At 40.3% G+C, this 18102-nt stretch overlaps 4 protein-coding genes across 6 annotated transcripts; 2 read left to right on the plus strand and 2 right to left on the minus strand.

The window, feature by feature from the left end:
• Positions 1 to 4498: 4498 nt before the first annotated feature.
• LOC112280053 (putative beta-1,4-xylosyltransferase IRX9H) lies at positions 4499 to 7324 on the minus strand. Its single transcript, XM_024514994.3, has 4 exons — positions 6182 to 7324; positions 5588 to 5969; positions 5132 to 5381; positions 4499 to 5018 (listed from the first exon to the last, which is right to left on the minus strand). The coding sequence occupies exons 1-4, from the start codon at positions 6660 to 6662 to the stop codon at positions 4824 to 4826; spliced, it is 1308 nt and encodes a 435-aa protein (XP_024370762.1). The 5' UTR covers positions 6663 to 7324; the 3' UTR covers positions 4499 to 4823.
• A 574-nt stretch (positions 7325 to 7898) lies between these two features.
• On the plus strand, positions 7899 to 8856 carry LOC112280056 (uncharacterized). The gene is made up of 2 exons (XM_024514997.3): positions 7899 to 8040; positions 8440 to 8856. The coding sequence occupies exons 1-2, from the start codon at positions 7966 to 7968 to the stop codon at positions 8689 to 8691; spliced, it is 327 nt and encodes a 108-aa protein (XP_024370765.1). The 5' UTR covers positions 7899 to 7965; the 3' UTR covers positions 8692 to 8856.
• Positions 8857 to 9116: 260 nt separating this feature from the next.
• On the minus strand, positions 9117 to 12419 carry LOC112280054 (uncharacterized). Of its 2 annotated transcripts, XM_024514995.2 has the most exons (9): positions 12214 to 12419; positions 11750 to 11817; positions 11204 to 11323; positions 10749 to 10829; positions 10495 to 10568; positions 10195 to 10240; positions 9842 to 9943; positions 9561 to 9672; positions 9117 to 9374 (listed from the first exon to the last, which is right to left on the minus strand). In XM_024514995.2, the coding sequence occupies exons 1-9, from the start codon at positions 12402 to 12404 to the stop codon at positions 9236 to 9238; spliced, it is 933 nt and encodes a 310-aa protein (XP_024370763.1). In that variant the 5' UTR covers positions 12405 to 12419; the 3' UTR covers positions 9117 to 9235. The 2 variants fall into 2 exon arrangements, with proteins under 2 accessions (XP_024370763.1, XP_024370764.1); XM_024514996.2 differs by lacking the exon at positions 10749 to 10829.
• Positions 12420 to 14146: 1727 nt separating this feature from the next.
• LOC112280208 (eukaryotic translation initiation factor 3 subunit D) lies at positions 14147 to 17418 on the plus strand. 2 transcript variants are annotated; one of them, XM_024515428.3, is made up of 4 exons: positions 14147 to 14272; positions 14892 to 15565; positions 15792 to 16094; positions 16312 to 17418. In XM_024515428.3, the coding sequence occupies exons 2-4, from the start codon at positions 14924 to 14926 to the stop codon at positions 17020 to 17022; spliced, it is 1656 nt and encodes a 551-aa protein (XP_024371196.1). In that variant the 5' UTR covers positions 14147 to 14272; positions 14892 to 14923; the 3' UTR covers positions 17023 to 17418. The 2 variants fall into 2 exon arrangements, with proteins under 2 accessions (XP_024371196.1, XP_024371197.1); XM_024515429.3 differs by having other exon boundaries at positions 14906 to 15565.
• The last annotated feature ends 684 nt before the right edge of the window (positions 17419 to 18102 follow it).

Consider the following 18102-nt stretch of genomic DNA (forward strand, 5'->3'; position numbering starts at 1 on the left):
TAGATGGCGAGATACAACGCATTTGGTATCATGACCTTGGAAGCGACTCCCGATATTTGGTAATTTTACTAGATGTAGGAACAACTCCTAACAGTGTTCCAAATATTTTATTCGAAGGAAGTTATGAAGGCCTCAACAATAATCAAATAACTGGGTAGTCTTTCTGCCTTGGTATGGGATACTATCGATGGTTGAGAGGCCATATCAATCATCTTTGAAGAGAACAAAGATTAGAATATATGGCAAATATAATTTGTCACATCATAGATTTTCTCAACATATGATGACCACTCCTCATGGAACTCATCCCTAGAAGGGGGGTAATATCATGGGCATATGCATGTAAGCGAGTAATTACATGTATAAATATGTAGAAGTAAGTAAAAGTACAAAAAAAAAATCTAATTCTGTAATATTTACTATGGAAGCTTCCTAGAAGCTGTATAGATGCTACTTTGACTTTATAGGTATCTTTAATTGACTTTTTGGATTAGAAACGTGGTCAAAAAGTTGGCCATGTGCTACACATGTTGTTAGCTTAAAGATTAAACTAATTATGTGACCCACATATAGAAAAACTTGCCTTATAAGTCTAGGCATGTGTCCTACAAAGTCAATACATATTGAAGGTCCTATAGAACATTGCCACATAGCCCCTAATTAGATAGTATATATAGAGATAAGAGTGAAGCCTTCTTCACTCTTGTCAACTCCTTTCTTCTTTCTTGTCTTGTTTCAAGGGTCTTTACTTTTCTTGACTTTTGGCAATAGCCATTCTAGTTTCTTTTTTAATATACATATCAATTTATTTCTATTGTGTCATCTTTCTTTGAGAGAAGTCTTACTTGTTTATTTATTTTTATCATGTTCTTGTCCTTGATAGCTATATACATTTTAAGTACTTCAAGAAGTGTAGCTTCTTCAAAAGATGTGTGAGGTGAAGATACCTTGACAATGTTGGCAAAGTGATTTGAATGCCATCAAAAAGAGTTTGATCTACTTCCAATTTCTAATTTGTCGACCTTGTTCCAAAATTATTGGAATCCACATTTATTTGCTCAATAGAAAAGACTCTTGCATTCATTGTGAGTATCTTTCTTAAATCTATTCTTTGAATTTCTACCATATATTAGAGGATGTTGTAATGAAAATTATAATTGTTGATAGTTTTTGTTGAAGGAGCATCCACATGATGAATTAAAGCATCTTTTTATATAGCTCTGATTTCTACAAAAGTTGAATCTAGATATATAGAGTACTTAGTATTGAATTAATAGAGCTTCTTCAATTTCAATCTTTTTACAATTTTTGATTCTAATAACATCTTTTTGTATGAAGAGATTGTCAAGTTCACTAAAATGATTTATAATTGAGATTTGAGAAATAGTTTATTATTCATGGAATTTCATTGATACAAATCTCTCAATTTTGTCTAGATTTTTCTATGATCTATAGTATGCATAATATGAGATAAGATGGAAACTTTTACTATTGAGATAATAATTCTTGTTGCTTTATGTGGTTATTCTATAAAGATTGAGCTTAGTATGGAGGTAGGTAAAGAAAGAGAGCCTTATGTAGTATCCTAAGTCATTTGTTCTACGTGAAGAAAATTGGTTGATGAGGATTTTGTAATTGGGTTGTTGGAGGGATTGATGATGCCCAATAAATGTTGTCATATTATGTAAAGTCTGCTTGAGAATGTATTGGACACCTAACTATAGAAGGAAAAATGGAACTTGCAATAAGATGATCTTAATAACTCTAATAGAATCTTAAACAAAATTCAATTAAATTATAACAATGCTAATAAATCTTTAATTAAATCCAAAAGAAGTCTCAAGAACTATCAAAAAAAACATAAAGAAATCATAAATTAATCTTAATAAAATATATATAATAAAAAAATCTTAAAAAAATATCAAAAATAAAAATCTTAATTGAATTTTAATTAATTTCAAATATAATCTTCAACAAATCCTAATGAAATCTTAAATCAATTTCAATCAAACTTTAATAAAATCCTAAATATTAATCAAACTTTAATCAAACCTTAAATAAATATTAATTACATCCTAAATCCTAACCTTAGACCAAATTCTATTGAAATTCTAAATTCTAATTAAATCCTAATTAAATCCTAATCAAATCCTAAACTCCAATCTTAGACTAAATCATATTTAAATCCTAAATAAATACTAAATCTTAATTTTATATTAAACCCTAATAAAATCCTAAATCATAATCAAATCTTAATGAAATCCTTATCAAATCCTAGTCAAACTCTAATCAAATTCTAAATCCTAATCCTAGATCAAATCCTAAATAACTCTAAAAATAATTCAAGTAAAATTCAATTAATTACTATAGCTATTTGAAACCTCAATAAATATTAATTGAAATCTAAATCTTAATTAAAATTTCACCTAAACTTCAATCAATAAGCAAATGATAAGCTTCCAAAACCTCTCGGTCATTGGCTTCTTTCCTTCTCTGATTTGAATGTTAATTTTTCAACATCAATTTTTCCTTGCTGAATTGTTCAATCACTCCAAAAATTGAGTTGTGGGTAGATAATTGCTCTCACTAATTTTTTCTTCAATCCAACTAGCAAATACTGCTAGATCTTAGAATCATTCACTGACTATAAATCTCAAATTTTGAAGACCATAACATACAAAAATCTTCATGTGCTTCAATCTAACTACTTGATTGACCTCAAATTTCTTCCACACATTTACAACAAGCACAACAACAAACCATCCAATTTTCATTTATTCACATACTACAAAACTCAAGAAATCCTCAAATTTATAAATATATTTTTATTTCTCAAAATCTAAATCCACCAAGTACATTACTAACTTTGGAAATTCTTCAAAATCTCAATATTGATCCAAATGACATGAAACCAAGACTTAAAATTCTTTCCTTAAGTCTGCTTTCACATTCTACAATTGGATATGCAAAAAAACCCTAAAGTCGCCATAGGTGCTTACTTTTGTGCCTCAGGGTCTGATTTTGATCCTTGTTGGCAACCAGTCCACTCCGGATATTAATTCTTGTCTTCTTGATGTAATTTTTGCTAAAATCAACTCCTAACTCTCTTCTACATATGCCTATTTGCTTTATTTTTCTAATATATCTTATTTTTCTTTATTTATGACTCTACAAAGTAAATAGAATCTATTTTCATAAAAGGTAGTTCTAACACTAATAGATTTTACTATATGCCTATTATTTGTCTATATTTTTTTACTATATATTTTTAATTAGGCTCTTCTATAATAAAATAATTATTTTCTTCTTTCGCCTAATGGTTGTGTTATTATATAACATCATTTGGCTTGAAGAAGAATTTGACGCTTGTATGATTAGATGGTGTAGTTGATGATGCCTTACAACTTTGAGTTCTCCAAAATGTCTCCTCTAAACAAGACCAACTCTATTATAAGAGATAAAGGGAGAAGATTGAATAATTGAAGAAAGTAGATTACTAAACAAGAGAGTAACAAAGTGAAAGAGCAAAAGGAAGGTAAAAAGAATCAAAGTTTGTTCTAATACTATGTTGCAATCAAATGATTGCATCATGCTTCAAAGATCAAAAAGGTTAAGTTTTACTTAATCAAAAGAAGTATAATACACCAAGAATCAAATCTACTTATACATACTATATAGTCTAAGTATAGGTATGCAATTGAATGAGTCAATTAATACTTTATTGACATATCAACAAATAATGAAAGGAATAGGACAAGAGATGAATTTCATCACAAATTATACAAATTCAACCTCACACCTCAAACTATTGTGAAAAGTTGGAATCCAACTCCATTTCCAAAACCTCTCAACAGCAACAAAATTTTGAATATCCAAAAGGAAGTAGCTCCAAAGAATAAAAAATTATTAGCACACAACTCTTGATGTCACCAAGCTTTTAATAATCCCATCTCACAAAACTTCTTGCATCTTCATAATAATTCCTACGTCCTAATACACAATGGGGAATCAAATTCCTTGCATTGAATTGAATTGTGCAAGTTTCAGAAAAGAACTCAAGGATGGATCATTCATTTAACATATTGGCATTCAAAAGTTAATCTTTTGTTCAACACATCAAACAATATGTTGATAATTGAAACATTCAAAAAATAATGCATTCAAAGGGAGAGGAGAGGAAAAAGACCGGGAAAAAAGATCCGTGAGAAATCAACCTTGTTTCCAGGGCTTTCGTCGGCACATCACCCAGCACAGCAAGATCTTCAAATTGCTTTCACAACTCAATTGCTTTGCCATCAACAGAGACACAATCTGCATCCTTGTTTTGGTTCGATGCCTCAAAGGTCAGGGAAACCACAAACACACACACACACACACACCCAGCAGATGCACTGAGCCAGAAAAAAAATGACTTCAACGTCAAAGCTCTCGCCACAAGCAGCGACTGCAAAAGACAACTGCAGGGACCCACAAGCGCAAAACAGAAGAAGAGGAGGAGGAGGTACAAGCCTGCCAATGCGGCTAATAAATCAAGGTGTTTATACAATCACTGTGGAGGGATGTATTCCCATGGCCCTACCACATGACTAGGAGGCCCTCGCCGAGCAATTTGAGTGACCAGAAGTGTAGCTGTATCCCATGTGGGCAAATGACTGTTTACTTTGCTTCTAAGTTTCGGATCCTAATCCTATTCAACAGAATGTTTTTGGAGACATACCTGCACTCCAAGTCAGCGTTCTTCAGCTCACAATGAACAGAGGGTAGCAACTCTTACTTCGTCCCTTGCAATTCCTTGGAGCTATATTTATAGCTGAGTATGATGGTTATAGCTGTACTAAGTTGGCTTTGCGGAGAGGTATGTTTGCTTCCAAAGGTGTCGTCAGAGTCCAACGAGCAGGATACGGGAATCCTTTGGGTGCCTCCAGTTGAAGGTGCCACACCATAATTTTGAGGCACCCAGGTGGTCGTCCTTCCATGTAGCTTTCATCTGGGACGAGCTGCTCAATAAACGAGGTTTGCTGCACAAAGAGAAAGCCGACGAGGATTCAGAATTAGTGAGAATGCGTGGACAATAATTATGAGTTGATCTACACAATCATTGCGAATTGATATGTGTGTAACCAGTACCGACCTGAGAGCTTTCCTTGATACTGTCCAGCTGCCGGATGGGCTCCAACGTGGGACGCTTCCACCGACGTGGATCCCATAACATAGTTGAGTTGAAAGCAAATCCAGACATGTCCACATGAAACCGTCTCAGCCTCTTGCTCCTGTCACTTGTATGCCATCCTATAACCTTCTCACCTTCACAAACGGGACCCTCAAAGACGACCCGGGACTTGCCCGGCGCCAGTATTCCCACCAACCAAGTGCCAAAGCGCCTGTACAAACAACACTCACATCATAAGCGTTGAAGACATCCTTGCCACACCATAACGAAGATGCGGCAGACACTAGTGATAAATAAGTACACACCCTAAGGTGGCTTCGAGAATAGGTTATAGCAGTAGCTCAAAAACCTTCAAGTAATTTGGCTGTTAATATTCAGAAAAAATCACAGAAGGGTGAAAGACGGAAGGCTTCGCACGTGATGTTCCTCATCTGCTCAAAAAGCTCCAAAGTATACATGTTGCCATCGTCGGCAAAGTAGACGATGCCGTCAAGCTCGTGGTGTTCAATGTGGGCCAAGGCAGTGTTGCGCTGGGACGCCGCACGATCCTTCACATTCGTAAGGTTTTTGTCACACACAAGGTGGCGGTACATGATCCCAGTCTCGCGTAACAGCTGAGCTGTCTCTAGCGACTGATAGTGCATTTCGACCACCAGCCACAATAAAGGCGGTGGGACAAGCTTTAAGGTGTGTGCTAGCCGTGTCAAGTAGTACGCTCCGAACGGCCGGACGTATGTTGGAGTTACAATAATTAGCAACTTTCTGTACTCCAGAGGCATCTCAAAATTAACTCCCACACCTGACAATAATTCGAAGAATTCACCGCCATCAAAACAGAATAGTCATCTTAGATCTAAAGCCGAAGATAAACGATTCGCTGGATTATTCCTAATTTCCAGACAATTGCACAATCGCTCCCACCATTCCTCATGTGGGTGATTGGATGTGGGGCAGTTACACTTACAAAGATTCTCTACTCTTTCTAAGGATAGCGTTGCACCAAAAGGTCACCTGAAAAATTGTTCTTAGCCGCATCGAAGCTGATCATGTCTCTCCCCTTCGTCGCTGTCTTCGCATCCATCAATGCATTCGTAGCCACAAATCTTCCAGATAGATCTACATCTGTGGTCTTGGCATCACCAAAAAAGGGTCTTCCATCAACAGCCAAAGAATGTTGCATCCACTTGTGAGGAGTAAACCACCCCAAACATAAGCCTATAGTGAAACATACCCCGAACTGGACAAGCAACTTCTTCCAGCTGCTCATCTTTGCCGCACCTTTCTGGCTACCCTCTGCTGGTCCGACTAATCTCATGTGCAGGTAACAGGGAAGAAGCAGCAGAGCCTGAGCTAGAGACAATGCCGCAGTTGCCAAGAGTGCTAAGAGTGGATGGGTATGCTGCTGCTGCGAGGGAGCTGTCTTACCAGCAATAGCCGCTCTGGGATCACGGATTTTCTGTAACAACGTCTTCCTCAAAGAAGCCATGACCATCACGAAATCAACCCCTCCATGCCCTTGTGACAAACTTCACAACCTGTACAGATTTTACTGAAACCCTAAGTCTCACACGTCCCCTTCTTACCCTTAATCTCTTCATTTGAAGCACCTAGAGCTGCACCCTTCCATCTCCCTCTCCTTTCTCAAACCACTCCATACCATGATCTCTGCATCTCTGTCGATCCTGGAAACTAAACAGCGAACTCAACTCCGACACTCCTCCCTGAGTCTCGACCACGTCCAATCTCTTTCTCTGTCGATACCCTCACTCTGACAAGAGCCTTTTGTAAAAAATTGCCCATCATTCTAACCACTCATACTGCCCTAATTGAGCTTGCAAGGAATCCCGGTGGCTTGATTCAGCATCACAATTAGGCATGAAAACTTCGCTCCTGGGCAGCTCCGTGTCAGTGGCGACCACGTCACAAGCGCAACCAATGAGTCCCAATCCAAAGCAAACACCACACGAAGCTGTCTAACTCTTCCCTGACGAAACTGCCACCACCAGCGAAACACACGCTCTCCGCCGCGTAAGAGATGGCTAAGTCCAATTTCATCACTGGAGGACATGCAAGGTGTTAATCACGTTGACCAAAGCAAGAGGATAACAACTTCGCCCAGGAAAGAGCCTCCTCCTCCCTCTCGCACTTCAATCCTTCACTTGAGGGGGTAGCGACACGGCAGCTCCCTATTCTGCTGCCCCGGCCAGCTTGCAGTCACTGAATCTGTGCTGTCTCGCTATCACACCCACTACTCGGCTCGGACATCGCAAGGTGTGCAAAACTGGTCAAGATGCCAGCAATTGCCGGAATAAACTAAATTTGTTTCACCCTCTTCCAATTCTTTTTCGTTCCTTTGTCCGTTGTCAAGCTAGACTGTTTGGTGGTCAACGATCCGGACGAAAGCTCCTCAGCAGCTCCGTCCCGGTGGGGACTTCGTTCTTCCTGCCAAAGATAGAATTTTCCACGTGGAGTATCTTTCTGTTGCACCAAACTAGAATTCTCTGCCTCGCTACAGACGAAGAATTTTCACGCTGGTACCGACAAAAGGGTTGGGTAAGTTCAGGGGTGGGGTCGAACGTCTGCGTCGCGCATTCGTAGGCTCCAGGTTCCAGCCAAGCGGGCACAAGGAGGAGGTCGCTTCATCACATCGTCCCTGCAGTCTTACGTTTTCGTTGCTGTCACCACCCATCTGCACGCTACAGCAATGTACCTGGCGATGGCTATGGCTATGGCGCAACTGACAGCAGTTGTGCCCTCCTTCATAGCTCGTCCGTCTTCTATCTCTGCTCCTGCTGATGCTGCTTCGCCGTTTCGTCTCCAATTCTGATATTCCCTCCGACGGCTTCCTATTTGCTCCGCCCAAACGCATGGTAAGTGTCGGAATGCAGCTCACCTTCCGTGTGTTTTGTACGGAATATGTGATTATCTACGCATTGTTATTGATTTTGTTGTTAAAGGAAATATCCAGTTGCATCGTACAACTTAAGGTGACTCAGCGTGTTGCAGCGGGTGAAGATAAGCGTCCATTTCAGTTTGAAACATTCATCATCTTACGAGGAGGAGGTGTTCTTGAACAACTTCTTCAGTTGTTGATGGTTCTCACTCATTCTAGATTCTCAGATACAATGTGATGAAGTCTGGAAGTCGATGAAGCTTTTGCGGCCTGTCTTGGCATGCTTCCTTCAACTTTTTGCACAGAAATGGTTGCAACAAGGACTCTAATTACGTTTCACATCGGGGGAACGTCACTCACCATTCCCTTCTTGCAGGATGCAGCGAAGGGTCTTAACGCTGCCATAGCTGGTCTCATGACCACATTTAGGGAGAAAGAAAAGGCTGAGAGGCTGAGGCGGTGGGAGAACATGGAGTACCGCCACACAGAGGATGGCGTCTTCTTCGAGGTTTTCTGCAACCCTAATGCTCATGCCACAGCATTCCACGCAAAATACTTGGTCACTATCAACGGCGAGAAGTTGCGAATCACCTCCGAAAGTCAACTTAGCGCTCTAAAATCCGACTAAGACCAATATATTGACCAACAAAACTAATCACGACTCTTTGAAGTTTGTTTCGACAATAATGTAGAATTTAGCCAGGGTTCCTGGTGATAGGTAGAATGTCAGCAAATAAATATATCGATTCTCTGGAGCAAGACAATTGCGACCTACTGCAGCAATTTTTCTTTACCCCACGTCTGATGTGATGCCTTGACTAAAGAAAAGCATGAGATTTGCTGGAACGTCACTCGTTCAAGCCTGGATTTCGAAACTGCATGGACTGCATGGACTGGTTCTGTCTATACGTAACGAGGATTAGCTTAAGATTTTATTCCCGCATGGCATTCACACAATTGTGGACTTTTAATACGACAAACGCGAGACCTAAAGACTACAGCCCGTCAAGCAAGGGAAGATACAGTGTGAGCTTCAGCAAGCTGATCCAATCGGAAAAAAAATTCGAATCTTTTGTACTCTGTGGCCTCATTACCGTTGTCCATGCCCATACTTGGACGTAAGAATATGGTTCGACATGTAAGATAACCTCTCCAAGTTTCAGGACAAAACACTACGATTGATCAGGCTTAATGGAAATTTCATACACCCAACCCTCATGTGCACCCCCTGCCAGCGATTTCCGGGTTCCTGGAGCCTCGCAAATATCCATCTTCAATCTTTGAACTTCCGCATTAACTGCTATATCGTTACTGCACAGAGAAACCAAGGAAAATTGTTGGAGACGTCGAGACACAATCGAACGGAGATGGAAACGAAGAACCTTTAGGCACTTTACGTGCTACGCGGCACAAGGCTACATTATTTTAATGCATTTGTTCGTATCTACCGCTTCTAACTTGATTAAGGGATAACGTTAGAAGTGGTTGATGACAAACCTTTTGAACCGGGAAACATAACCCAGAATAAACTTGCAGGACCCTACAGGGCGAAGCTCCATGAGGGCTTTCACGGTCGCAAAGAGAGGTTTTACAGCGCTTTGGTGATAGCGTGGAACCAGTTGGTTAAGAAAACTTGCTCAAACCACAAACCCAGTTTAACTCATTTATTCTGAAATCAATGCAGCTAGAACATGTGAAACAAACGTTGTGCAACCCACTTGGAAAACTACGCCCAGCATAGGCTGAATCTGATTGAAGAATTTCACGAAAAAGGATATAGATGTCTGCACCCAAAATGAGGTCGAAACCATCAGGGTAAGTCTCCTTGATGTGTCCTACGTGGACTTCGTTGCCCCAGTCAAGCTCCTCACAATCCACCTCTACGACAGGAAGGAAATTTCATCAGAAGGCATATCGAGGAATGGCAAAGATTTCCGAGTCTGAATCATTCAGAATACATTGACTAGAAACAGTTGACTCTGTAAGCCACAACTCATGAGCGATTCCGCTAGGTTAGAACAACAAAGTACAATCACGCGGATCCATGTAGCTGCACAATTGCCCTCAATTACTGAAAGAACGCTATACGGGATTATTTGAAGAAGCTAGGAACAATGGACAGGATTCTTACTTGATTGCAAAGTATCACCCTGCAACTCCACATTCTTTTTCATTACCTGCATAAAGAGAAATTTCTTTCTCAAATTCAATTCAAAGACGTGACTTTCATTGCATAGAAACAGAGAAGAAAGGTCGAATAAGAAAGACATCAAATTCCCATTTTGCAAAGAAGAATCAAAACGACATATGAGGCGAGGAATGACTTAATCTGTGCACTTAAAAACATTCACGACCAATTTACGGATGACGAATCCAAAACAAGATAATAGGTTTAAGGATTAAGACTAAGAGCATGCGCAGAGTGGCATGCCTTTAATACGGTGGTGTTGTGATCAGTCATGACTACATGACGACTGTACCGGGCACACAGCAAACCATTGAGACCTACAATCACCTCCCAGATGTTAATTCCCAATACATTATAAACCAGTAGAAATACATTCCACACAATGGCGGAATTTTCGTCTTCTGCATGACGGTCATATCCAGCCTCATGACGAAAGTTGTCAATTCAGAAAGCTCTTAAGAGTATAGTATTCATGAACCACCCTCTGTAGAACAAACCTTTGACGCTGTGATCTTCAACACCAACATCCACTAAAAGATCACCACACTCGTGTACAGTCATAAGTAGTCTTCCAACACCTGTGAGAGGGGTGCTTCAAACGGCATCTAATAAACCGCTTACAAAAACGGCGTGCAGCATTGAAACATAAAGGTCCGGGATAGTGTGGTTGTCCTGACAGCATTCAATTGAACTCAATAGTATAACGTAGCACTTGACCTAAGATTACGATTACTTGAAACAAAGAGTAGAGGTAGTACAAGAATGCTCTCTTAAAATAACAAAGGGGCTCTAACCATCCCAAGTGCGAATAAGAGACGGAACTAGGGTGATGCACTCATTTCACGCGGAGCACTGAATTGTTTTACACTTATCAGAAGCATAATAGTTCGAAAGAGACCAAACTTAGTCTTGAACTTCTGCAGAAAGACCACAATCGGGGAGGCTATCTTACCAACTCCTGATCCTAGTTCGATCACAGAGACACCGTCAAGAACATTTGAATGACTGACTAGGTAATCGTTCAGAATTCCAGCTCCTGGCCACACCAGCTGCCCTGTGAGATCATAATCAGCTGCAGCCAAAGTCCGATCCTAGCCGACGTCAGAAAGCCGAACCAGGTCGTTAAAATATCACAACAAAAGACTTAATAGCCAGTTTACTACTTTCAGACGCCACGGGATGGTGGTGTCAAAACCAACTTCATCGTCATTAGAACCTCATTTCTTATAAGCATATGTTATAAGAGAGGACACAAGTCAATTCCGCTACTCCTAATCCTTCACATTGCAAAAAGATAAAAAGAAAAGTGGTAGGATATTCTTAACACGATGGGCAACTGTTCGATATTTCTGAAAGGTTCTCCTGAGATTCTTTAGAGATCTCTAATCCAGTTTCGAGAACCTACGTTCATGCTAAACTACTCAATGAGTTACAGTTTTGACGAATAATTGTTCGGATTCTAGTGAAGCAAAAACCAAGAGATCAAAAGCGCACTCACTTGACGAGCACTGAAGGCACAGAACCTTAATCGTATGAGCCCCAACAACGAATTCCTTTTCAACATATCTGCAATCACCATGAACAACAACCACTCTCTCACTTCAACGACTTCTCCATTCCATGATCAGTCGAAACATGCAACAAATGCTGATTCAGAAAGACGAATCGCAATGCACTTCAGGATACGTAAAAGCCAAAAAGCGCCGTGACATGTCTACGTGTCACCCTAAACCTCAAATTCAAACCCCTGAATCAATTCGGAATCTATTCAGAGAACTGCAACGACCCCAACAATTCATGTGACAATCGCGCACTTCCAACTGAAAAATCAACAAAGCCGATCACAAACGGGATAAACCCCACAAACGGTAAGCATTAAACCAGAAGGTTTAAGGCTCGACTTCCGTCCCCGAAACAGACAAGAGTGTAAGAAGGAATTTCACAGGTCAGGGAGTGGGTTACGTTTCATCAACAAAGAAGGAGGCATCGAAGTAAGGCTCCTCGCTGTCGGAACCGGAATCGATCGATGGGTCCGCGTCGATGGCTGCCTCGGTTGCCATTGCTTCGACAATTCCAGTCCTTCGCTGCAACTCCCCTCCAAGGCCTCGAAGAACAGGGGAACTGCCCCCAGCCGCCGTGAGCCTGGACAGCATATTACCCTTTTCACACCGATACTAGTCAGTACCTCTTCACACTGGCACTTGTCGAGTCATTTTCACACTAACACTGGTCGATCCCTTTTCACACTGGCGTTTCTTTCTTTCTTTCTTTTTTAGCAATTTCAGCATGGATCGTGGGGTTGTACACTCTATGACATACTGTTCCGTATATCCACGTGTTATCCTTTCACATGTTATACGACGATCTAGTATTTTTAGATGAAAATAAAAAAAAACTAAAGTGAAGGAAAATTTGGGAATAGAGTGAAAAGAGATTGTGTATGGATGGGGAGAAAAAAAAAAAAAAAAAAAAAAAAAAAAAAACTTGTTGGTATGTTGATATTTTCAACAGGAATTTGTGAAGTAGAATATTTTCAAAGTTTTGTACTTGTGATGAGATTTTTGTGAAGTAAATCGAAAAGAATCTTTGGCAGTGTAAATAGATGTTTCAATTAATACTAAAAACATTATTCTACGTTTTATTATAAAATAGTATGGTAAATTAATATGTTCTTAAACTTAGGAGATTCAACATTGTTGATATATATACGTACATGGATGTTTTAAGACCGTAATTTTCACATGGGTTTTAAATTATAATTTATGATATGTTATGAGAAGAAAAAAATTGTTGATAATCGGTTGAGTATTCAAATTTTAGGATTTTATTTTGTGCATACCCCTTATTTTTCATTGTGTTGTATGCTTCTAAATATAGTTGAACAAAATATGTGTTAAAATAACATCAGTTACAGATAACTTCTTATTTTAAAAACGCTTCTGAAAAGTTCTCAATTTTTTTTGTCATTGTGAGAATATATGTATATAGCTAACATATATTTTTACAATAATTATTATTTATCCAATGTCTCAAATAATCACTTCAGTTTTCTATACCTTCCAAGTTTGTGACAGTGTATTGAAAGTGAAAAAGGTCTCAAAATAATTCTGTATCCAATTCAAATGTACAATAGATTTAGGAACATAATCTTATTCCATATGCTTATTTTTAGATTGTATTTTTTAAAATGTTAGTGGCATCCAAATCATATTTGTAAATGACAGTCAAATTACATTTGAAAGCACAAACACTAATAAATGATGTAAATAGTTGAATTTTTGTTGCACTAAGTGTAACCATTTGCTACATAGATCAATATACTATCGTGAACCAGATGAAAAAAAATCACATTAAATAATTGGGCACATTAGTACTGAAAAAGCACTTACCACATATTGTATTGCACATGTGTGTTTCTTTAAAAATATTTGTTGCATCTATGTATACACACTTGCATAAATATAATATTTTTAAAAGAAAATTTTGCTAGAAGAAAAGATGTTGTCACAAACACAATTCTCTAAATCAAAAGGCTCAAAATTGAAAGTTTTCCCAAAATTGAAGGCTCATGTCCAACCTCAAAAGAAAAATCTAATTTAAAATAGAACCTGAGTTGATCAAACGTATCCCGTTCCATGGCAATTGATCAGACTAAATATGATCCAACACTATATTTTACAAACTATTAAACACGTATTCTGACTTGGTCGCCCCAGACCTAGAAATACTCTACCGAACCTAAACCACGGTCAACGAAGTCCAGACCTGAGCCTCGGGGTCCGGTTCTGACGAACCTGGGGTTCGGAAACTAGGTTAGGTCGAGGGGCGGAGAGCGAGTGAGCTCATCGCGAGTCTTGAGCCATTGCGTCTGCGTCGTCGCGCTCAATCTCTCCCTCCTCGTCCCTCACCCCATCGGCAATCTCCACATGATCTCGCCCTTCTAGAGGCACGCCGCGTTGTCTACAAATCGACGAGTGAGGGGCCGCGGGCCTGGAGGCGGAGCGTATTTCCCCTTGATCAGGTATGCGCACAGAGACCCCGCTTTTCTTCTGACGAATTTTCAGAGTTACGAGGTGGAGACTGCTCTGTCACGAAGTAGCAGGATTTGTATTAGTACTGCTACTTTGCGCCAAGGATTGAGATTTGTGGTGGTGGGAGTATGAGCTTAGAAGCGGCGATGCTTGTGTTTGAATTGAGTTGGTTTGTGGGTTGAGTCCATTCATGCTGGGTTAGGGTTTGGACCTTGCATTCGCAGGGTCCTTCTCCCTTTCGTGTTCTTCTCTCTCTCTCTCTCTCTCTCTCTCTCTCTCTCCCCCCCCCCCAGATTCCTGCTTCCCTTGTTCAGCGGTGTGAAATCGCTGTCGTGAGAATTTTTTATGGGTTTGGGTTTGTGGTTGGTTTCGCGGGGTGGAATAACACGCTTGGCTGTTTCAGTTCTATCTTTCGTGGTGAACTCTTAGTTTGCGACAATTTTGTTGTAGTCGTAGCTGTAGGCATGGTTTTCAACAGAGATGAAGTTGGATTTTATGATTTTCTGTTATGCAATACATGGATGAAGGGATTCATTTTTTCATATTCGATATCGAAGTAACAGAGTGCTTAATCCATGCTCCTCTTTGGTTGCTAACGCTAGCAAACAGTTTTTTAAAAACAGGGACCTACATTGGCACCCATGTCACCTCAGCAACCGCAATTACGAGTTCCCGAGGTGGCCGAGAATCTCGACGGATGGGGCCCTCCTGATGAAAATGCCACCCTGCCATCCCAGCTTCAGAATGTCCCCTATGCACCTTTCATCAAGAGTACACACCTAGGCCGTGCTTCTGACTGGACTCGCAACCCTCCTAACCGCTTCAATCAGAACCGTGGCGATGGTGTCTTTGATTACTTCTTCGATGAGCAAGACGAAGAATCTTTCCGACTCGTAGATGGGAAACCTCCTGCACGTCCCAAGTTTGGCCCCAGGTGGCGTTTCCAGCAGAAGCCGCAGTTGCCGCAACGGAAGGACGAAGAAGATGCCAGAAGAAAAGAGGCTGAGAAAGAAAGACTGCGGCGGGATAAGTTTTACAACCAGAACAGGAACTTACAAAGGAGGGAGACGGCCACTTTCAAAAGTTCTGTTGATATCCAACCTGATTGGACAATTCTTGAGCAAATTCCATTTTCAACTTTTGCCAAGCTCAATTATTCTGTTGGAGAGGCAGAGGATCTTGCGCTCTGTGGAGCCCTTGAGTTTTACGACAAGACGTACGACCGTGTGACACCTAAGAGCGAGAGACGGCTTGAAAGGTTCAAAAACAGAAACTTCTTTAAGGTATGCAAGCCGTGTATGACAATATCATTCAAAGCTTCGCGGTCGCACGTAATGTTGTCATTATACTCTTTTCGCTCTGCATTTTCCGGATGAATTGTTGCTAGGACAACTTAAGTATGGTGAAAGTGTTTCCGACCTGTACAATTGGAATTTACTCTGTCCATTAACTCTGAAGATGCCTAGGTGATGTTCTTTTCCTTACGGACGTTGCCTCTGTTGGTTTCAGGTCACCACTACTGATGATCCTGTTATTCGACGCTTAGCAAGTGAAGACATGGCCACAGTATTCGCTACAGACTCAATTCTGTCAACTCTTATGTGCTCTCCTCGATCTGTCTACTCTTGGGATATTGTGGTGCAAAGAGTGGGCAATAAGCTTTTCTTCGACAAGCGAGATGGCTCACAGCTGGATCTGCTGACTGTGAATGAGACTGCTCAAGAATCCCTTCCCGAAGGCAAGGACGATATCAATTCTGCTCAAAACCTGAGCATGGAAGCTACCGTTATCAATCAGAACTTCTCTCAGCAGGTACTTTTCGTTTTTTGGACATGGGTTGCTATTTTAGCACACCATACTAAATGTCAATGCAGGTTATGTAGTGTAAATGGATGGCTAGCACCAATTATCAACCAACGATGGCGGCCTGTAAGAACGCTTTTCACACTAATCATCCCTGTTGACAGTTAATTGCTCACGAACAATTTGTCGTCCTTCTCTAGCTTTACTTATTATGCCTTGTGCACAGATCCTTATCAAAGATGGAAACAAGTTCAACTTCCAAGAGCCGAACCCTTTTGCTTCCGAGGGAGAGGAGGTCGCTTCTGTAGCATACAGGTATCGTCGATGGAAACTGGACGAGAACATCTCTTTGGTTGCAAGATGTGAGGTCCAAAGTCTGATGGAAGTGAAGGGTCAGAGAACACTTATGACCTTGAATGCTTTGAACGAATTCGACTCCAAATTTACTGGTGTCGACTGGCGTCAAAAGCTGGAAACTCAGAAGGGAGCAGTTCTTGCTACCGAGCTGAAGAACAACAACAACAAGGTGGCAAAGTGGACTGCTCAAGCCTTACTTGCAAGCGCAGAAGTCATGAAGATTGGTTACGTCTCTCGTCTCCACCCCAGAGATCCTTACAATCACGTCATTTTGGGTGTACAAGGTTACAAGCCAAAAGAATTTGCTGGGCAGATCAATTTGAACTTGAACAACATGTGGGGTATTGTCAAGTCAGTTATTGACATTTGCATGAAGCTAGACGAAGGAAAATATGTGTTGGTGAAGGATCCCATCAAGCCTCAAGTACGTCTCTATGAGGTCCCGGCAGATTCCTTTGAGAATGACTACTTGGAGGAGCCAATTCCAGAGGAGGAGCAAATGCAACCTGTGCCTGTTGAGGAGCCTATTGTGCAGCCAGTTACTGAAGACAAGGAGGCTGAAGTCGATGCGGACGTTTGAGAAAATTCACTAGATTTGTTTATCACGTGTTTTGATCCGTCTTCAGTTGACGATGTATGCTTTAGTAGGTGGTTTAGTATCTTCATTGGTTCCATGGGAACGTTCTATGTTGAGTTGGGATGAAATTGAGCTTCTAGTTTGCGTGGTCGAAGAAGAGCTCTTTCTAAACACATTTTTATATTCATGTTCTTGTGTCTCGCTTAGTGTTTCTTGCAGGGAATATGTCAGATATCTGGTCTAGACAAATCATGTTAAGAGGGAATCAGGTATAGTTTTAGAACTCGTGAGAGTTCTGAAGAGGTCGGCATAGATGAGAATGTTTCAGTGTATTCTGTTGTAGCTATTGGGTGCCTACATACTGCAATGACATGTTTTTCTGGGCTGCTTGGATCGTGACTGAAATTTGTGATGATATACGCTTTGTTTTGTTTTGATTTGTTTTGTTCTGTCTTTTAATGTTTTTAGTCGATCACAAAATCAGATTTATACTCTAGAATGTAAACCAGATTCTGTTGACCTTCGTTACTAACCTTGTGGCTTCTGTTCCTAACTGCGATCTTACTTTTTAAGTAGTAATCGAGCTTCTTTGTTACAATTGCGGTACAGTTTATGAACTGATACTGCAGTTTGTTGCCTACAGTACTCGATGAGCACAAATTTGAGTATCATGTGGAGGTCCCTTCGCCAAACAAACAGAATACAGTAATAGTCTCTGACCACGACTTGGAAGAAGAGGAGCAGTCTGATATAAAAGACAATAATCCCCCTGTCTGAGACGGCGACATTATACGTGAGAAGTTGTCGGGAAGGCTACTGTAAATGTGGCTTGTTACTCTGACACTAATGAATAGAATTTTCATTTAGAAAATAGAAGTTTATTTTCCCAGTCGGGAATGACAATTACCCACGTACATCCAATTGTAGATAGTAGAATATGAAGTTTAGTGCTAATCCGTTTGGAGAGTGTTCCATCGACCCATGAAGTGGAACAAAATATGAGTTGCGCTGCATATGTGGCAAGCAACAAAATTGTTATAAAGAAACTGAAAGCTAAGTGTTTTGGGATACTCCATATTTTAT

The sequence above is a fragment of the Physcomitrium patens genome, chromosome 3, assembly GCF_059467195.1.
Source record: "Physcomitrium patens ecotype Gransden chromosome 3, ASM5946719v1, whole genome shotgun sequence".
In the NCBI taxonomy this organism is placed as follows: domain Eukaryota; kingdom Viridiplantae; phylum Streptophyta; class Bryopsida; order Funariales; family Funariaceae; genus Physcomitrium; species Physcomitrium patens.

Coding starts and splice junctions, on each gene's coding strand:
- LOC112280053 (XM_024514994.3), bottom strand. CDS start 6,662: ATGGTCATGGCTTCTTTGAGGAAGACGTTGTTACAGAAAATCCGTGAT. Junction 5,970..6,181: donor GGCTAAGAACAATTTTTCAG/GTGACCTTTTGG, acceptor AATTATTGTCAG/GTGTGGGAGTTAATTTTGAG. Junction 5,382..5,587: donor GAGCAGATGAGGAACATCAC/GTGCGAAGCCTT, acceptor TTGTTTGTACAG/GCGCTTTGGCACTTGGTTGG.
- LOC112280056 (XM_024514997.3), top strand. CDS start 7,966: ATGCTGCTTCGCCGTTTCGTCTCCAATTCTGATATTCCCTCCGACGGC. Junction 8,041..8,439: donor TTGCTCCGCCCAAACGCATG/GTAAGTGTCGGA, acceptor CCCTTCTTGCAG/GATGCAGCGAAGGGTCTTAA.
- LOC112280054 (XM_024514995.2), bottom strand. CDS start 12,404: ATGCTGTCCAGGCTCACGGCGGCTGGGGGCAGTTCCCCTGTTCTTCGA. Junction 10,569..10,748: donor TGAAGATCACAGCGTCAAAG/GTTTGTTCTACA, acceptor AGGTGATTGTAG/GTCTCAATGGTTTGCTGTGT. Junction 9,944..10,194: donor GGGTGATACTTTGCAATCAA/GTAAGAATCCTG, acceptor TTCCTGTCGTAG/AGGTGGATTGTGAGGAGCTT.
- LOC112280208 (XM_024515428.3), top strand. CDS start 14,924: ATGTCACCTCAGCAACCGCAATTACGAGTTCCCGAGGTGGCCGAGAAT. Junction 15,566..15,791: donor AAAACAGAAACTTCTTTAAG/GTATGCAAGCCG, acceptor TGTTGGTTTCAG/GTCACCACTACTGATGATCC. Junction 16,095..16,311: donor ATCAGAACTTCTCTCAGCAG/GTACTTTTCGTT, acceptor CCTTGTGCACAG/ATCCTTATCAAAGATGGAAA.